General features: G+C 33.7%; 1 protein-coding gene across 10 annotated transcripts in view; it reads right to left on the reverse strand.

The window, feature by feature from the left end:
- LOC119140746 (erbin-like) overlaps positions 1-13132 on the reverse strand; it is a 119742-nt gene that overhangs the window by 20382 nt on the left and 86228 nt on the right. For 8 of the 10 annotated variants that reach the window (XR_005101694.1, XM_037372288.1, XM_037372279.1 and 5 more), the window contains 9 exons: positions 11634-11763; positions 11168-11283; positions 10021-10090; positions 8827-8926; positions 6697-6818; positions 5979-6143; positions 5041-5223; positions 2679-2787; positions 869-1052 (listed from right to left, as the gene is read on the reverse strand). Coding sequence is in view for 9 of the 10 variants with exons in the window: in XM_037372288.1 (XP_037228185.1) it covers positions 869-1052; positions 2679-2787; positions 5041-5223; positions 5979-6143; positions 6697-6818; positions 8827-8926; positions 10021-10090; positions 11168-11283; positions 11634-11763 (1179 nt within the window). In the remaining variant the exon portion in view is untranslated. The remainder of the gene's footprint in view (positions 1-868; positions 1053-2678; positions 2788-5040; positions 5224-5978; positions 6144-6696; positions 6819-8826; positions 8927-10020; positions 10091-11167; positions 11284-11633; positions 11764-13132) is intronic. The other 2 variants (XM_037372289.1, XM_037372285.1) reach the window with 1 other exon arrangement.

The raw sequence follows: 13132 nt of genomic DNA on the forward strand, positions 1-13132 counted from the left end.
ATTCCAAAATGGACCAACATATTCCTTTAAGAACTGTTTTAGAAAAAATAATCATTAACATGCAAGACAGCCATGCTGTACACACAATACAGGACAAAGACCAATATACAACCAAATTTATGATTTGCTACCTTACCATTACAAAAATATATTATACAGAGGGCTCATTTTGGCAACTCTTGTGTCATCAATTTTGTTGATCATATTTTGATGTCAGAAGTTTAATTAAATTCAACAGGAACTGAAGACAGTTTAAAAGTGTCAGAAAGTACAAAGTGACAATAACTGTATTTTATCAAATACTTGACATTTCCATGACAATTTTGGCCAAATGTCTTGTTTCTATTGGCAAATTTAAAAAAAAAAAAAAAAAAGGCACCTTTTAACTAGAACTACAAAAAGATAAACAATCTGTAAGTACATTCTAAGTTTCTAAGTGCTTTTTATAATTTAGTAATAAAATTTATTTTCAACATTATGCAAATAAAAACATAGAGCTTTTAAAATGGTGTATTGAAAGTATTTTTCAGGCATAACAAATTATTAAGGGTGAAATTATTATACCATATTAATATTACAGATGGGAACCATGTCTTTTATACTAAAATTGGCCTCTCAATTTTATTGTCCTTTTTTTTTTTGGTTTTGGGTTTGGTGGTTGGGGTTTTGTTGTTTTTTTTTTTTAAAAAAAACCCCAAACACCCAAACCTATTCCATTATTTAACATTATTTTAAAACATTAAAATTTAAATTATTTCACGAATGATAAAAGAATCATTAACTAAATAAAGGAATGGACGTGTAATATGAAAGATTAAGTAACATTTTTCTATTATATTTGTTCAGTGGTATACAGTATTTTACAAACCTGATATTGGATAATACAGCAGCATGCATTTCTTTGTCTGGAGAACAGAGAGAAATATCTTGGCTACTATCAGTATTTAAGGAAACAGAATCTGACATTTGAGAAGGAGAGGAACAGTTGCTGTTATTTTGATTGCTATTGTGGGTAGCTTCATCTGAGAAGGAATCGGCATCTTTTGAATCATCTGAAATAAAAAATTGCCAATTTAGTTAAACGGCTATTAAACAGATGTCTGTAATGTGTGGATGTTACAGTGTTTAGAAACAGTATCTTGTTCTTCAGTAATACTTATTACTGGAAGCTAACATATAAGCTAACACATTTGCAAACTTTGTATAAACTTATAAAAGACTGTTGGCAACAGCTCCTATTTTTAAAATATGTCTCAATGTAAAAAGCCCTCACCTGGTAATGAAATTTACCTTGTTGCTTTATTCCAAGTTTCCTTAGCATAAACTAGTGTACTACATTATGCAGTATTTTCCAAAAATATCTATCAAATCATATTTCTGTTTTTGTAATGATTCCCAAGTTTTCAATTACAAGTCTATTAGCCCTTATGAATGCAAAGTACACTGCTTCACATGAAGGATTTTGAAAGTGTGCACAGTTCCTGCTTTTGAACATTCTGTCATTGTTAAATAGCTATTTATTAGATCAAACAGTCTGGAAAGACCTAGACCTCTGGTTGAACTCTATATAGTTTTATACATGTAAAAAACAGGAAAGAAAAATGTTCTTCTGCAGAGCTGGAACCAATGCATTCCCATGCTTTGCAGATCACCTAGGACAACATTTTCAGTCATTTACACCTGTGCACATTGATTCTTAATGCATGCATACTTACATCCTACATCCATGTAAAAATCATTTATCTGCGGGACTTCAAGCCAGCCACGATTTTGACATGGGCAAACATAAGTGTACAAACAAATGCATTTAAATGTTTGCTTCAAGACACAGTTAAAGTTGCCAAGCGCATAAATTTTGTGAAGCTATTTTCTATCTCCAGAGACAAGAAAGAAGTTTTGACTTAGTACTTTAGCCAGGCATAAACCCCCAAATATGACATTGATAAACGTCAGTCTCTTCACCTGCATGTGATCCTCAGCAGACTCTCTCTTGCTACCTCCATGTGGTTTTCCTTCCTCCTCACTAAATCTTACCCTTTTACATGTAATGTCCAGAAAAGCCTTTCATCCTGGAAAGTACTGGACTAGGATATCATATGAAGCAAAATACAATTTTCTCTTCAACTGTTAAATTTTGTTTTCTCTGAATCCTAGGTCATTCCCTACTCTTAAGGAAATGGTTACCCAGACTGAAACTATCTTTCAGAGAATATAAAACTTAGTTAACAAAAAAAAAATTTCTGAAGTTTCCTATGAGAGGAAAGAAGAAAAAAATGAGTAAAGTGACTCTGGAGGAGTTGACACAAGAGAAGTTTATTCTCAAACCTTAGGAAGAGAGCACAACTTCTCTGAGAAATTTGAACAAGTGATAATTGCTGCCAAAAGCAGCAGCAGTCCACAAAATTGGAGGGGGGGGGGGGAGGGAGAAGAATATGGAATATTTCCAAGGTAAATACCACATTCTGCAATCCTTTTCTTAAACATATCAAGAGTGTGTTCAAGCTAATGGTCCCCCAAAACACAAGCACCTCCTTTCCCCCTCTGCTTTTAAACTAATGACAAGAATCAAGAAAATTAGGATGTGAACACAGCTTTCTCTACCACACACTCAAATATAAGATAATGCAGTATTTTTTTTCTGCTTTCATTACTTAGCAGTAACAAAAAAGGTTAGATACCATAGTTAAGAGCTACCACTTTTGGTTGATTTATGGAGGTTTCTATCAGCGGTGGTCGCATTTCTGCCATTTTCATCTCTTCATCAGAGGAGAGTTCTTCTGATTCCTGCTAAAGGAAAACCAGCTTTATTATGCTGTGCATATTTTAAAAGCGCTTAAAAGGTTAAGTAAAAGCTATCTAAACTGTCACCCACTGAACAATAAAGGGGAAAAGATAAATAAGCAGCACAGGCATAACAGCAACTGTGTAGTGCAAGTCAACTGAACATAGTAATACTTGCCACTGAATTAATTTTAAGAAGCAGCATAGGCAGACTTGCATTGTCACTGATGAACAGTCAAACCGGTATAACTTCAACCAAAAGAATCTACTTGGAGCAAGCAGATGCAGCCTCTGTTCCACCACTGGAAAGAACCTCCAGTTGAGTTCAAGTCAGAAAGTTATCACTGTACCAGCGAACACTCCAGACTGACTAGCTGGGTATTGAATTTGCAGAAAAGAGTTCAAACTGAAACAGTTATGGAGTAGCATTACCAAGACAATCTTAGGAATGGAGAGCTATGCTGTGATAAAAGACTGAATGACTTTGGCTCGCCTAGTTTAGCAAAAAAAGAGCAAGCGTGGCTTGGGTTGATACCTTTAAGTTTACATTGGGGATAAATTCCAAAAGGAACAGAAGTTATTTATCTTCAAGAACAACTGGCAGAGGAATAAAGTGATGCTGAATACATTTCAGCTACAAATCACTAGTTCCTAATTATAAGATGGCACTCAGTGCACTTATGAAAGAGATTAACTGACAAAGCTGCTGCAAGAACAGCCATGTGACTGATTCAGTATCCTACTGCCAGGCCTGTATAGCTATTATTTTCAAAACCCAATTGTTTTCAATAATATTTTGAGGAGAAAAAGCCTTCTTTCCCTAAAGTAGAAACTTCTTTCTAGTAAGCATGCTTCCTCTTTCAAATGCTACAGAAATCTATGTCACAGATTGCAAAAATAGTCTATCAATGTTCATTTTTTCTTACAAGTTTCAGAACATTTAATGTATAGAACCTACTGGAGTACCACCTTTCCCATGATACTAAATACTTGGCCAGTTCTTTGGACTGAAGGAAGGACAAACCTGACTGAGATGTAGCAAACAATGTATGATAGTCTTCATTAAAAAAAATCCACCTGTTTCTCTGCAATCGGAACAAACCACCTCTTCACTGCCTCTGCAACATTTCCTTTGCCCTTGGATGTAACATACAACAAGCGTAATCAATGTTGAAATGAAAAAAAAAACCCCACAAACTTAGAAGCATGCATAGTTTAGATACCTGGATTCAACTGCAACAGAATTACCAGCATGTTATAACATGGAAGTAAGGAATTCAGTATCCCTGATCAACTATGCACTGCTGCCTCATTTACTTACTGACAAACAGCCAGCTTCAAAGAATTGCTGTCACTATCATTAGACAACTAATATGATTTTCTGAAATTATGTATTTAAACTAAAGAAAAATGTCAAACCCAATATTTTCAGAAAGGATGTAGAAACAGGAACACACTAGCAGGGAAAAAGCCAGCAACAGCCATAACTGCTTATCAGAAAGCCTCTTCAGCAAAAGCATGATATACACATGTTCCACTGCTTACACAACACAGGCAAAAATAATCTGCTTGAGAAATGAAAAAAGCATTTTACAGGTTGTGATTGGCAACTAATGAAGTGACAGGTTCCAAAATTTGTCATATGTCTGAAACACTAAATAAAAAATGAATACATGTTGTTTATCACAGAGACGTACAAAGAGTTCAGAAGTTAAAAATCTCTGTCTCTTTACAAGGAGTAGATACAATTTCAGTCATATTCATGACAGCTCACTAATAAATGTAGAGGAATACATTTTTTTTTAAACCCAACTTTTACTTTTTATTCCAAATGAATGGGCACAGTCACTTAGATATAAAAGTTTTTGATTGCTCCCACTAATTAGATATACTGATGTTTCAGTGACAATTATAATCAATTATTTACTAAACAACTGACAATCAAGCAAAAACTGGAAAATCCTATCTAAGAATGAGTATTTTCACAGTTTGATACTTAGGTCAACTTTTAATTGAGCTTGCTTTATTTTTCTTTAAATGTATATATCTTTCATTATGAACTTTTTATTAGCTATTTCAAATTTTACTTAATATAGTCTGAAGTGAGAAAAATATTGCATTACAAACCATCTGTACTTACAGCACTTATGGATGACAGTTTTCTATTGTCAACATAAATTTTAATCTCTCAGAGTAACAAATTCAATACAACACCAGCACAATTTTTTGACTGCTATGATGTTCATCACAATGCCATACCTTGAGTGTGTCTTCATGGTTGACAATTGTTTTCGTGTTCTGCAAGGTTTTAACAAGTGCAGTCATCTGTGAATTTGCAGTGCTGTGCTTAGCTTCTGGCTCAGTAGGCTTCTGCACAGAGCTTCCTGCTGAATATTGCTTTCTCTCATCTGCTCTGTTCTTTATTGCAGCAATTTCTGAAGTCTACATGATTAAGAACATTAGTAGAAAAAACATCCTGAAAGGTTTTCAGTAACATGATAGTTAGAGTTAACATATATTTTGGGAAACTATGGAATGGAAAATCTGAGCTTTGAAATGATAAAGTATGAAATGCACCAGGTAGAGAGAGATGTCTGCAGATTACTGAGGTACAGTCCCTACCCTTTGACAATCAGTTTGACTCTCCTCCTTATTGGAGTCAATTTGTACCATTAAATTTCCAGTTAAATAAAAAATGGCCAAGAATATCTACAATGAGACATGTCAGCACCAAACAGTAGTCCTATCATGCTACATCAACCTGTTAGTGATTCCTGTGCCAACTTGCTACAATTACCTTGCCAACTTATAGTGCAAAACCTTCAGTCATGAGGGCAGCGGCAAGATCCTTAGAGATTATCCTGATTTTTATTGTAAAGTCTGGCAGATAAAGGAGGATCAGAGGGTGACAAAGATGCCATCCTCCAGAAAATGAAGAAGCCAGCTTCTTAACACATCCATAGTTTGTATTTGCCTGAGAATCAAGTCACTTTCCTTGTTCTTAGTGTCAGAGGAAAATTGTTACTGCAAAACAGACATTTATTACAGGCTTCTTCAGATGGTGAAGAGGTAAGTTCTGTTCTTTGACATGCTTTCCTGCTAAAGCATCATTGCTGAGAAAGAAGAGAAATAAAAGGAATCAATGACACTCTAGATCTTTGGAAGTTCTTGCAAAGTCAGAAGAGAATAACCTTTACCCCCACATCTTTTACAGAAACTGTCTGGCCTTCTCGTTTTGACTCCCTGGCAATATCTTCAGTAGATTCTTCATCCTTTAGTCTATGTACAATTGTCTGGACTGTTTTAACCATATTCTTCAGTTCATCAGGATATGGAGTTGGATATCTCTTTAGGTTTCCTTCCTGTGTAACAAAAAGCAATAATGTTGTGAATTTAATTAAATGCTATAATTAAAACATCAGTTTTAAAACAGACAATGATTTAGGACAAAACATTGAGCGGAGCAATCAAGTATTTCCACTTCACTGTTTGGTCTATCTGGATTAACTCAGACTTCAGTCTATAAAACCCAGCAAGATTACAAATCACTGTTATTTTTTTTTAATTTGTCCATTAATTGCAAGCTGGAAGAATTATTACAGCTGTAATTAACTTAAAGAAAATTAAAGATTAATCATTGTTTCCCCACAGCACCATCAGTCTAATAGTCTTCTAGTTATGCCTTACATTGTCTTACATCAGCTGAGACTTTTCCCCTTGTGCTTCACTTTAAACAATGGGCATGTCTGTCAGGAAGTATTTCATCCTGTTAGATACTCTTAAACTAACAACTGAAGACTTGATTTCTTCAGCAGAGTGAAATCCACAGCCAGAGTAAGGAAAAGGATGGGAACTGGGGGTAGAAGGAGAAGAGGGAGCAAAGCCCCAAGTATTAAAAATAAATTCAATACTAACCCGAGGTGGTGCCTGCCTCTCATCTTTGTCTTCATCACACTCAAATGCCACCTGAGCACGCTGTTTCCTCTGTTCCTCCCACAGAGATGGATTGAAACTTTCATTATCAGATATGAACATAACTAAATAATAATAAAAAAAGATTCTTGTAAGAATGGGATACATTATACTTTATTTTTCCTGGATGGAACTGATGTGTTTTTGTATGTATTCTTAAAAGATAAGAGACTAGCAGCACCATAAATTGATGACTAGCTGCACTGCTACTGCTTTATGAACTTGACTGTATTTTCATAACAGTAAAATCCCTTTTTGTAAAGTAAAAAAATAATTCATACACACAGCTGTAAACTAGTCTGAACACTCCCAGTTGCAGATTTTCAGCAGAACTCTGATGCAAAGTATTTTTATTCATATATATACACATATGAAAATATGTATTTTATATTAAAAAAGTAAATTATACTTTTATATATAGCCTGACTTCAGTGACGTGGTCTCATTAAGTATGTATAAAAGCATTCACCTGATTTCACTTCATGAAAAATAAAAAAAAAAGAATAAATTACTAATCTTGAAAAAAACAAAAGCACCTAAAACTTAATGTAAACACATGATTTTGCAGAAGTTATATAAATGACAGGACTGTTACAAAGTATTACTTGCTTAATTTTACAAAAGGAAAAAAACAAAAAAAAAAAATCTTTTAGTTACTCACTGTCTCTTATTCTAGCATGTCTCCATGCCTTGTGTTACATTACTCAGGTTCTACTCTAGCATGCCAAGTAGTCTAATAAATCTGTCACCACCACCCCAGCAAATCTATATACCTCACTAGCAATGCCAAGACTGTTCATATTAATTATATCTGAAATAGAAAAATCCTTAATTATAGGGCTCACCAAGTGCATTGGAATATTTGTTACACTGTGTTTATTGGGTAAACTTACAATTTTAACACATCTGAAAAATATTCTAATAGACTTCAATATCGCTGAAACAGTTCCTGGCACAATAATAATAAAAAAACTTTTTAAAGAATTTTAAATTTTAAAAAGGTTATATATTAAATTTTAAACCTTCTGTTTGGAATGACTGCCTCAGAGGGAGGTATTTTGTCAACTTAAGCCAAACAAGCAGCCCTTTCCTCATCTACAGAAAGAAACCTTGCCACTGGAGTAAAATAAAATTCAAATTGAGAGAACACTTTCAGGAACTATCTTCAGCTTCACTGACAATCTCCAAATGATTTTATAATTCTCACATTCTATCAGAAGTATTGCACATGTGTTATCTGCATTAGAAGGTGCTAAAAGTAATGTACTATTTTCTGGTTTTGCAGATATTTTTTATTACTCTGTATACTAGACATTTGTGCCATGTAACAGAAAATGTTGCCACTTGTCAATTTTCAGTTATTCCCACTGATACCTGTCCTCCCATTTCTGTTAAAGAAGCACAAGCTTTTTCCATTTGCCTGCAGAAAGTGGAGAAATATAGAGACTTTACTCTCTGTCCCTACCTCCTGATGGGGTTACTCATTTTCCTAAATATTTCACAAGTGTACAGAAATTAAGACCTCACCAGAGAGTCATGTTCTGGGCCTAACCTTTTATAAAACAGTTTGAACTACATGTGAGCAAAATGCATTTTTTCTGGACTGATTTTTTTTCTTTTAAAATAAAACACAGAATGCTATGTACTTTTAAAAAAATACATATTCGGTAATAGATGAAACATTTTGTCTAACATTTTTTTAAAATAGTCAGTCTGAAGCAGACACCTGGCAAGGAGAATTTCAACCCAATCCATTAAGCTTTGCTGGAATGAAATGGTGTCACACTGGGAAGTGGCAGCCATCAAAGAATGTTACTCCACCAGTCCATTCCTCACCTCATTCCCCATACATGCACACTTCCAATTGGAACAGTTTCACCCAGAATTTACTAATATGTGGATCACATTTTTAAGTTACTGTTCTCATTCTTCAGATATAACTCGTCATCACTTACAAGTTTACTTCAAACTTGTATCTAAGTATTATCTAGTGAAAATTACATTAGCTGGACTGTCTTCCCATTATTATTTTCAAAAGTGACCATTCTGACAGGGTATTTCAGAAATTCTTACCATCCTCAGTCCTTGGTTGCTGGGGGAACATGTAATTAGTAAGCACTGTTTTCTGTGTGTCAGGGTCAGCTTCTTTTTGAAGAGGGATAAGTGGTTTAGACTAAGCAGCAAATGAAAGAAGGGTATGTTATGAGAATATATATGTGTAAAAAGTAAACATGATCTACATATCACAGAGCATGCCTGTCCCATTACTTTGCAGATTACTCTGCCTTGCATTAAATCATTTCACCTCTGAATAATTTTCACAAAATGAAATTATTAACATGTCTGTCTGTGACAACTGGCTTTGACTGAGAACTGAAACTCAGTAACAGCTTTAAGAGAAGAGCAAACACTAGATATTCTAAGAGTAACCCAGTTTCTTGTTAGGACTTATTACTATCCCAAAGGAGGCTGATGTAGAATACACAAATATATTTAGCCATTTAAAGCTGTAGACAATCATATATAGAGAAAAAATTTGTAATCAATTTTTTACAATGACACCAGATTGATTATCCCCCATCCCTTACATAAAAGGGCAGGGGATTCTTGAAATTACCGTATTGGTAAAAGTGCTTTCATTATACTACACCTGAGGCTAGTGGGTTTCTGGCAGCCCTGTATACCTTAATGCATTCAGGAAACTGGAATAGTACAGAAGGCTATGTACACAGGAAAAATACAAGCCACAAGTGCACAAGTTTCTTCTCAATAGCTTGAAACTTGGAGAGTCACAGAGTTCAAAGGTGGGACAAGAAACCCAGCACAAAAAGGCATGCTAAGTTTCCTCAATGGTATATCTGTGGAAGAAACAGCATGCTACACATTCAAGTACTAGCTTATCAAGCATTACCTTTCCTGTGTAAACAAGTCTGAATTAAGAAAAAACAAAAACCAAAAAAATCCAACATCAGTTAAATTGCATTTCTTAATGGCACAGAACTTTGCCAGAAATATGCAAGTCTCCAAAGTCAGGTAGGCTCAGTGTTGTTTGTTTCAGGAGAACTGACACAGCAATAATGTCAAGGAAGTATTGATGTATATACACAGTACTACATCTTATTAAATAATAATTATTATTTAATTAAATAAAATAATTATTTAATAATATTATTTAATAATATGCATTATTAAATAATAACAGATGGCTCCGTTCTTGTCAATTCCATTAAGAATAAGGTCAACATCATTAATTTTTAAAAACTTAACCTGATTGTCTGATAGCCACATAGCAGTAAGCTGTTGCAGTTTTGTAAAGGTGAATGGCAAATTCTTCAGTCTGTAAATCATAGCAAGAAGAGTTTATGTAAGTACACTTATCATTAAATACTGTTAAGAAAAAATGCTGCATTAGCCTGTAAAATGTTTAAAGACATTTACAGACATAGTTAAATAAAAAAACTATTGACAGTTGAAAGTTAACAGCTTTTATTATAGATTCAAAGCTATACTCAGAAAAAAAACCCAAACCACATTTCTGATCAGTTTAGCAAGCAGATTAAAAAAAATGAAACTTGAAGACACTGACAGTGACTTAAATACAATTTTGAAGACAATCATTGTCATTATGTGTATATTAACTATCCAACTTAAAATCAAGACTATTTTCATACTTGAATCTGAATCCTCAGCATTTTTATCTTTCAATACACATGCACTCCAATTAAGAAAAAAGTGCTACACCTGAAAAAAGTGCCGTTTTCCCCCAAGAAACATATATAAGAATGGAGTTGCCCTGATAAATGAAAGCAGTGGCATTAATGGATAATCAGGCTATAGATGGAGTACAGAGAAGCTGGATTGGCAAAACAGGATGGAGAGTTCAGACTTATCTCTCCCAATACATTGAAATTCTACAAATTGGCAATTCCCAAAAGAGAAATGGTTTGTCAGTTTTTAATTACTAGCTCTAATAAAACACAACTCTTTTTTCCCCCTTCTCCAGCATACTCAAGTGTTTTACATACAGTATACCATGATATTGTTTTGTGTCTTCTAAATGCAATACAGGAAGCTATATATTTTTAAGTAAGAATCAAAGTTTTTTATGAAAATAACCAATCAAATTCCCTAAAAAATACATGCTAACAATCATCAATGTTTTGAAGCTGTACTTCAATGCATGTGCTTAAGTAATTAAAATGAATACAGCTTAATACTATGGAACAGCAAGATCTAGAATACAACAATAATATATTAAATACATGCATCTCAGCTTCTAAGCTGTGGGTGAGATAAGGAAGATAGCACAATATACCTCTACTTACATTTTGGGGATAGACATCAGTTACAAGACACTATATGCAATGATATTGCATTTTACACAACTTCTATTTGAATTAATGTATTCACAAACCTATTGTCACTCAAATTGATGACTTTTAATTTCTGCATATCACCCACTTCTTCAGGGAGAAATTCAAGCTTATTAGAATGTAGAAACAACACTGTTAAATGCTTCCAGTTTCCAATCTGAAAAAAAAAAGAAAAAGAAAAAAAAAAAAAAGAATTCATCTTCACAACTCTACACAAATTTTTACTGTTTTAAAACAACTAGTATTACTGATATTTTTACTTGTAAAGCACAATTTTGATTTATTTTTACATATTAAATCTTCTTTTAGTTTCAATACACTAGCAACAAATTTCTACTTTTGCTTAAAAAAAAATCAGAATTTAATTAAAGTTTGTATATTTGTATACCCTTGCTTTTAAAAACACATACAGAAAATCTACTCAAGAATTATTAACTTATCCAAAAGTTTTACAGACTATATAGTTTAAGATACATCAAAATGTTAGTTTTGTAACTGAATACATACCTCTGATGGCAGCTGTGTTAAAAAGTTATGATCTGCAGCAAATGTCCTTATGTTAGAAAGTTGCCCAACAGACGAAGGCAATGTTTCAATCTCATTGAAACTACAGTCCAGTTCCTCTAATGATAGTAACCTGAAGAAAGAAAAAGAAAAAATTACTCCTCTATACAGGTTAATTCATCCAACATTAATTTAATACTTTAAGTTTAAATGAGGTTAATACCACTATCAATTACAAATCTCAAATTAAATACAAAATAAAACTCTGAAACCCAAGGGAATTCAAATCCATGAGAAATCCTTTACTAATTGCCTAAATTGTGTTTGGGTTTTGGGTGGGTTTTTTCGTTTGTTGGTTGGTGAGATTGCTTTTTGGTTTTAAAATCTCCTTCACACTATCCTCATAAGAGAGTTTTCAGCAAAATCAGGGGGGTCAGCAACATCAAATGTTTGTGTACTACATGAAAATGTGCTAGTGCAAGGAACTGAAAACATTCAGAGTGGGACAGATCATAGCCAAACAGTTGAGTGCAGTTTCTGAACAATAAAAGAATGCAAATAGTTAGACAGTGAACCTAAGACTTTGGCAGTAAAGAAGTATTTTGTAAATTCTGACAACAAAATGCAACCTACATTCATTATAATAGGAGAACAGAAATTGGAACAAATGCCCCTTATTTGCATAGCACTTAATTCTGAATCAATTATTTTTGCTGTCATTTGTGAGTTTCAAATTAAGTTGCTGAACACCAAATTAAACATTAAAAAATCCTGGTGATTAACAGGTGAAAATTCTCTTTATAATATAAAAAAGATAAATGTATGTGTTAAGATTCACTTTTTACAAGCTTTTTGATATCGGTTCAATCATTTGCAATATTTACCACAGCTATGTTACTGCCAAAACCCCCAGTCAGACAGCTGACTGCCTATTTAAATATCTTTTCTTTCACATTCAATTTTTCTATTATAAATTGGTGGCTGCATTAATGAGTGAGGAACATAGTGATATCAAATGATTAATAAAACTGAATGCATTGTTAGTAGATTGACTTTAAGACAATTAGAGTGAATAAGTTGTTAAGGGTTAATTCAGGTTACAAGCATTTTGTATGTCCTGCTAATCGCTTCTTAAAGCACCAGCAAAACCTTGTTTAGAAAAGGAACTTCACAAAGGAAACACTCCCACAAGATAGATGAGCTGATAGGAAGCTCATCATAAGCAAGGAGCTCAGCAAAACTAGGGGAAAAGTAATTCCGGCAGGGGGAGATCCAAAAAGAAGTTGAGATTGAGCATGCAGACAAATTAACATAGGAAATTAGAGAATTGCTTAACAAATAGGAAACGGAGTACTAAGTAATGAAGGAGTTGTGTAACTTGTACCCAATGAAAGCTGATGTCTTCGTTTGTTGAAATGTATAAGTAGTGTAAAATTTTGACAATCAGGGAGCTAGGCATTTGTGGGTTACCACCTAGCTCCCTACTTTGCACAAACTAGAAT

The sequence above is a fragment of the Falco rusticolus genome, chromosome W, assembly GCF_015220075.1.
Source record: "Falco rusticolus isolate bFalRus1 chromosome W, bFalRus1.pri, whole genome shotgun sequence".
Lineage (NCBI taxonomy): Eukaryota > Metazoa > Chordata > Aves > Falconiformes > Falconidae > Falco > Falco rusticolus.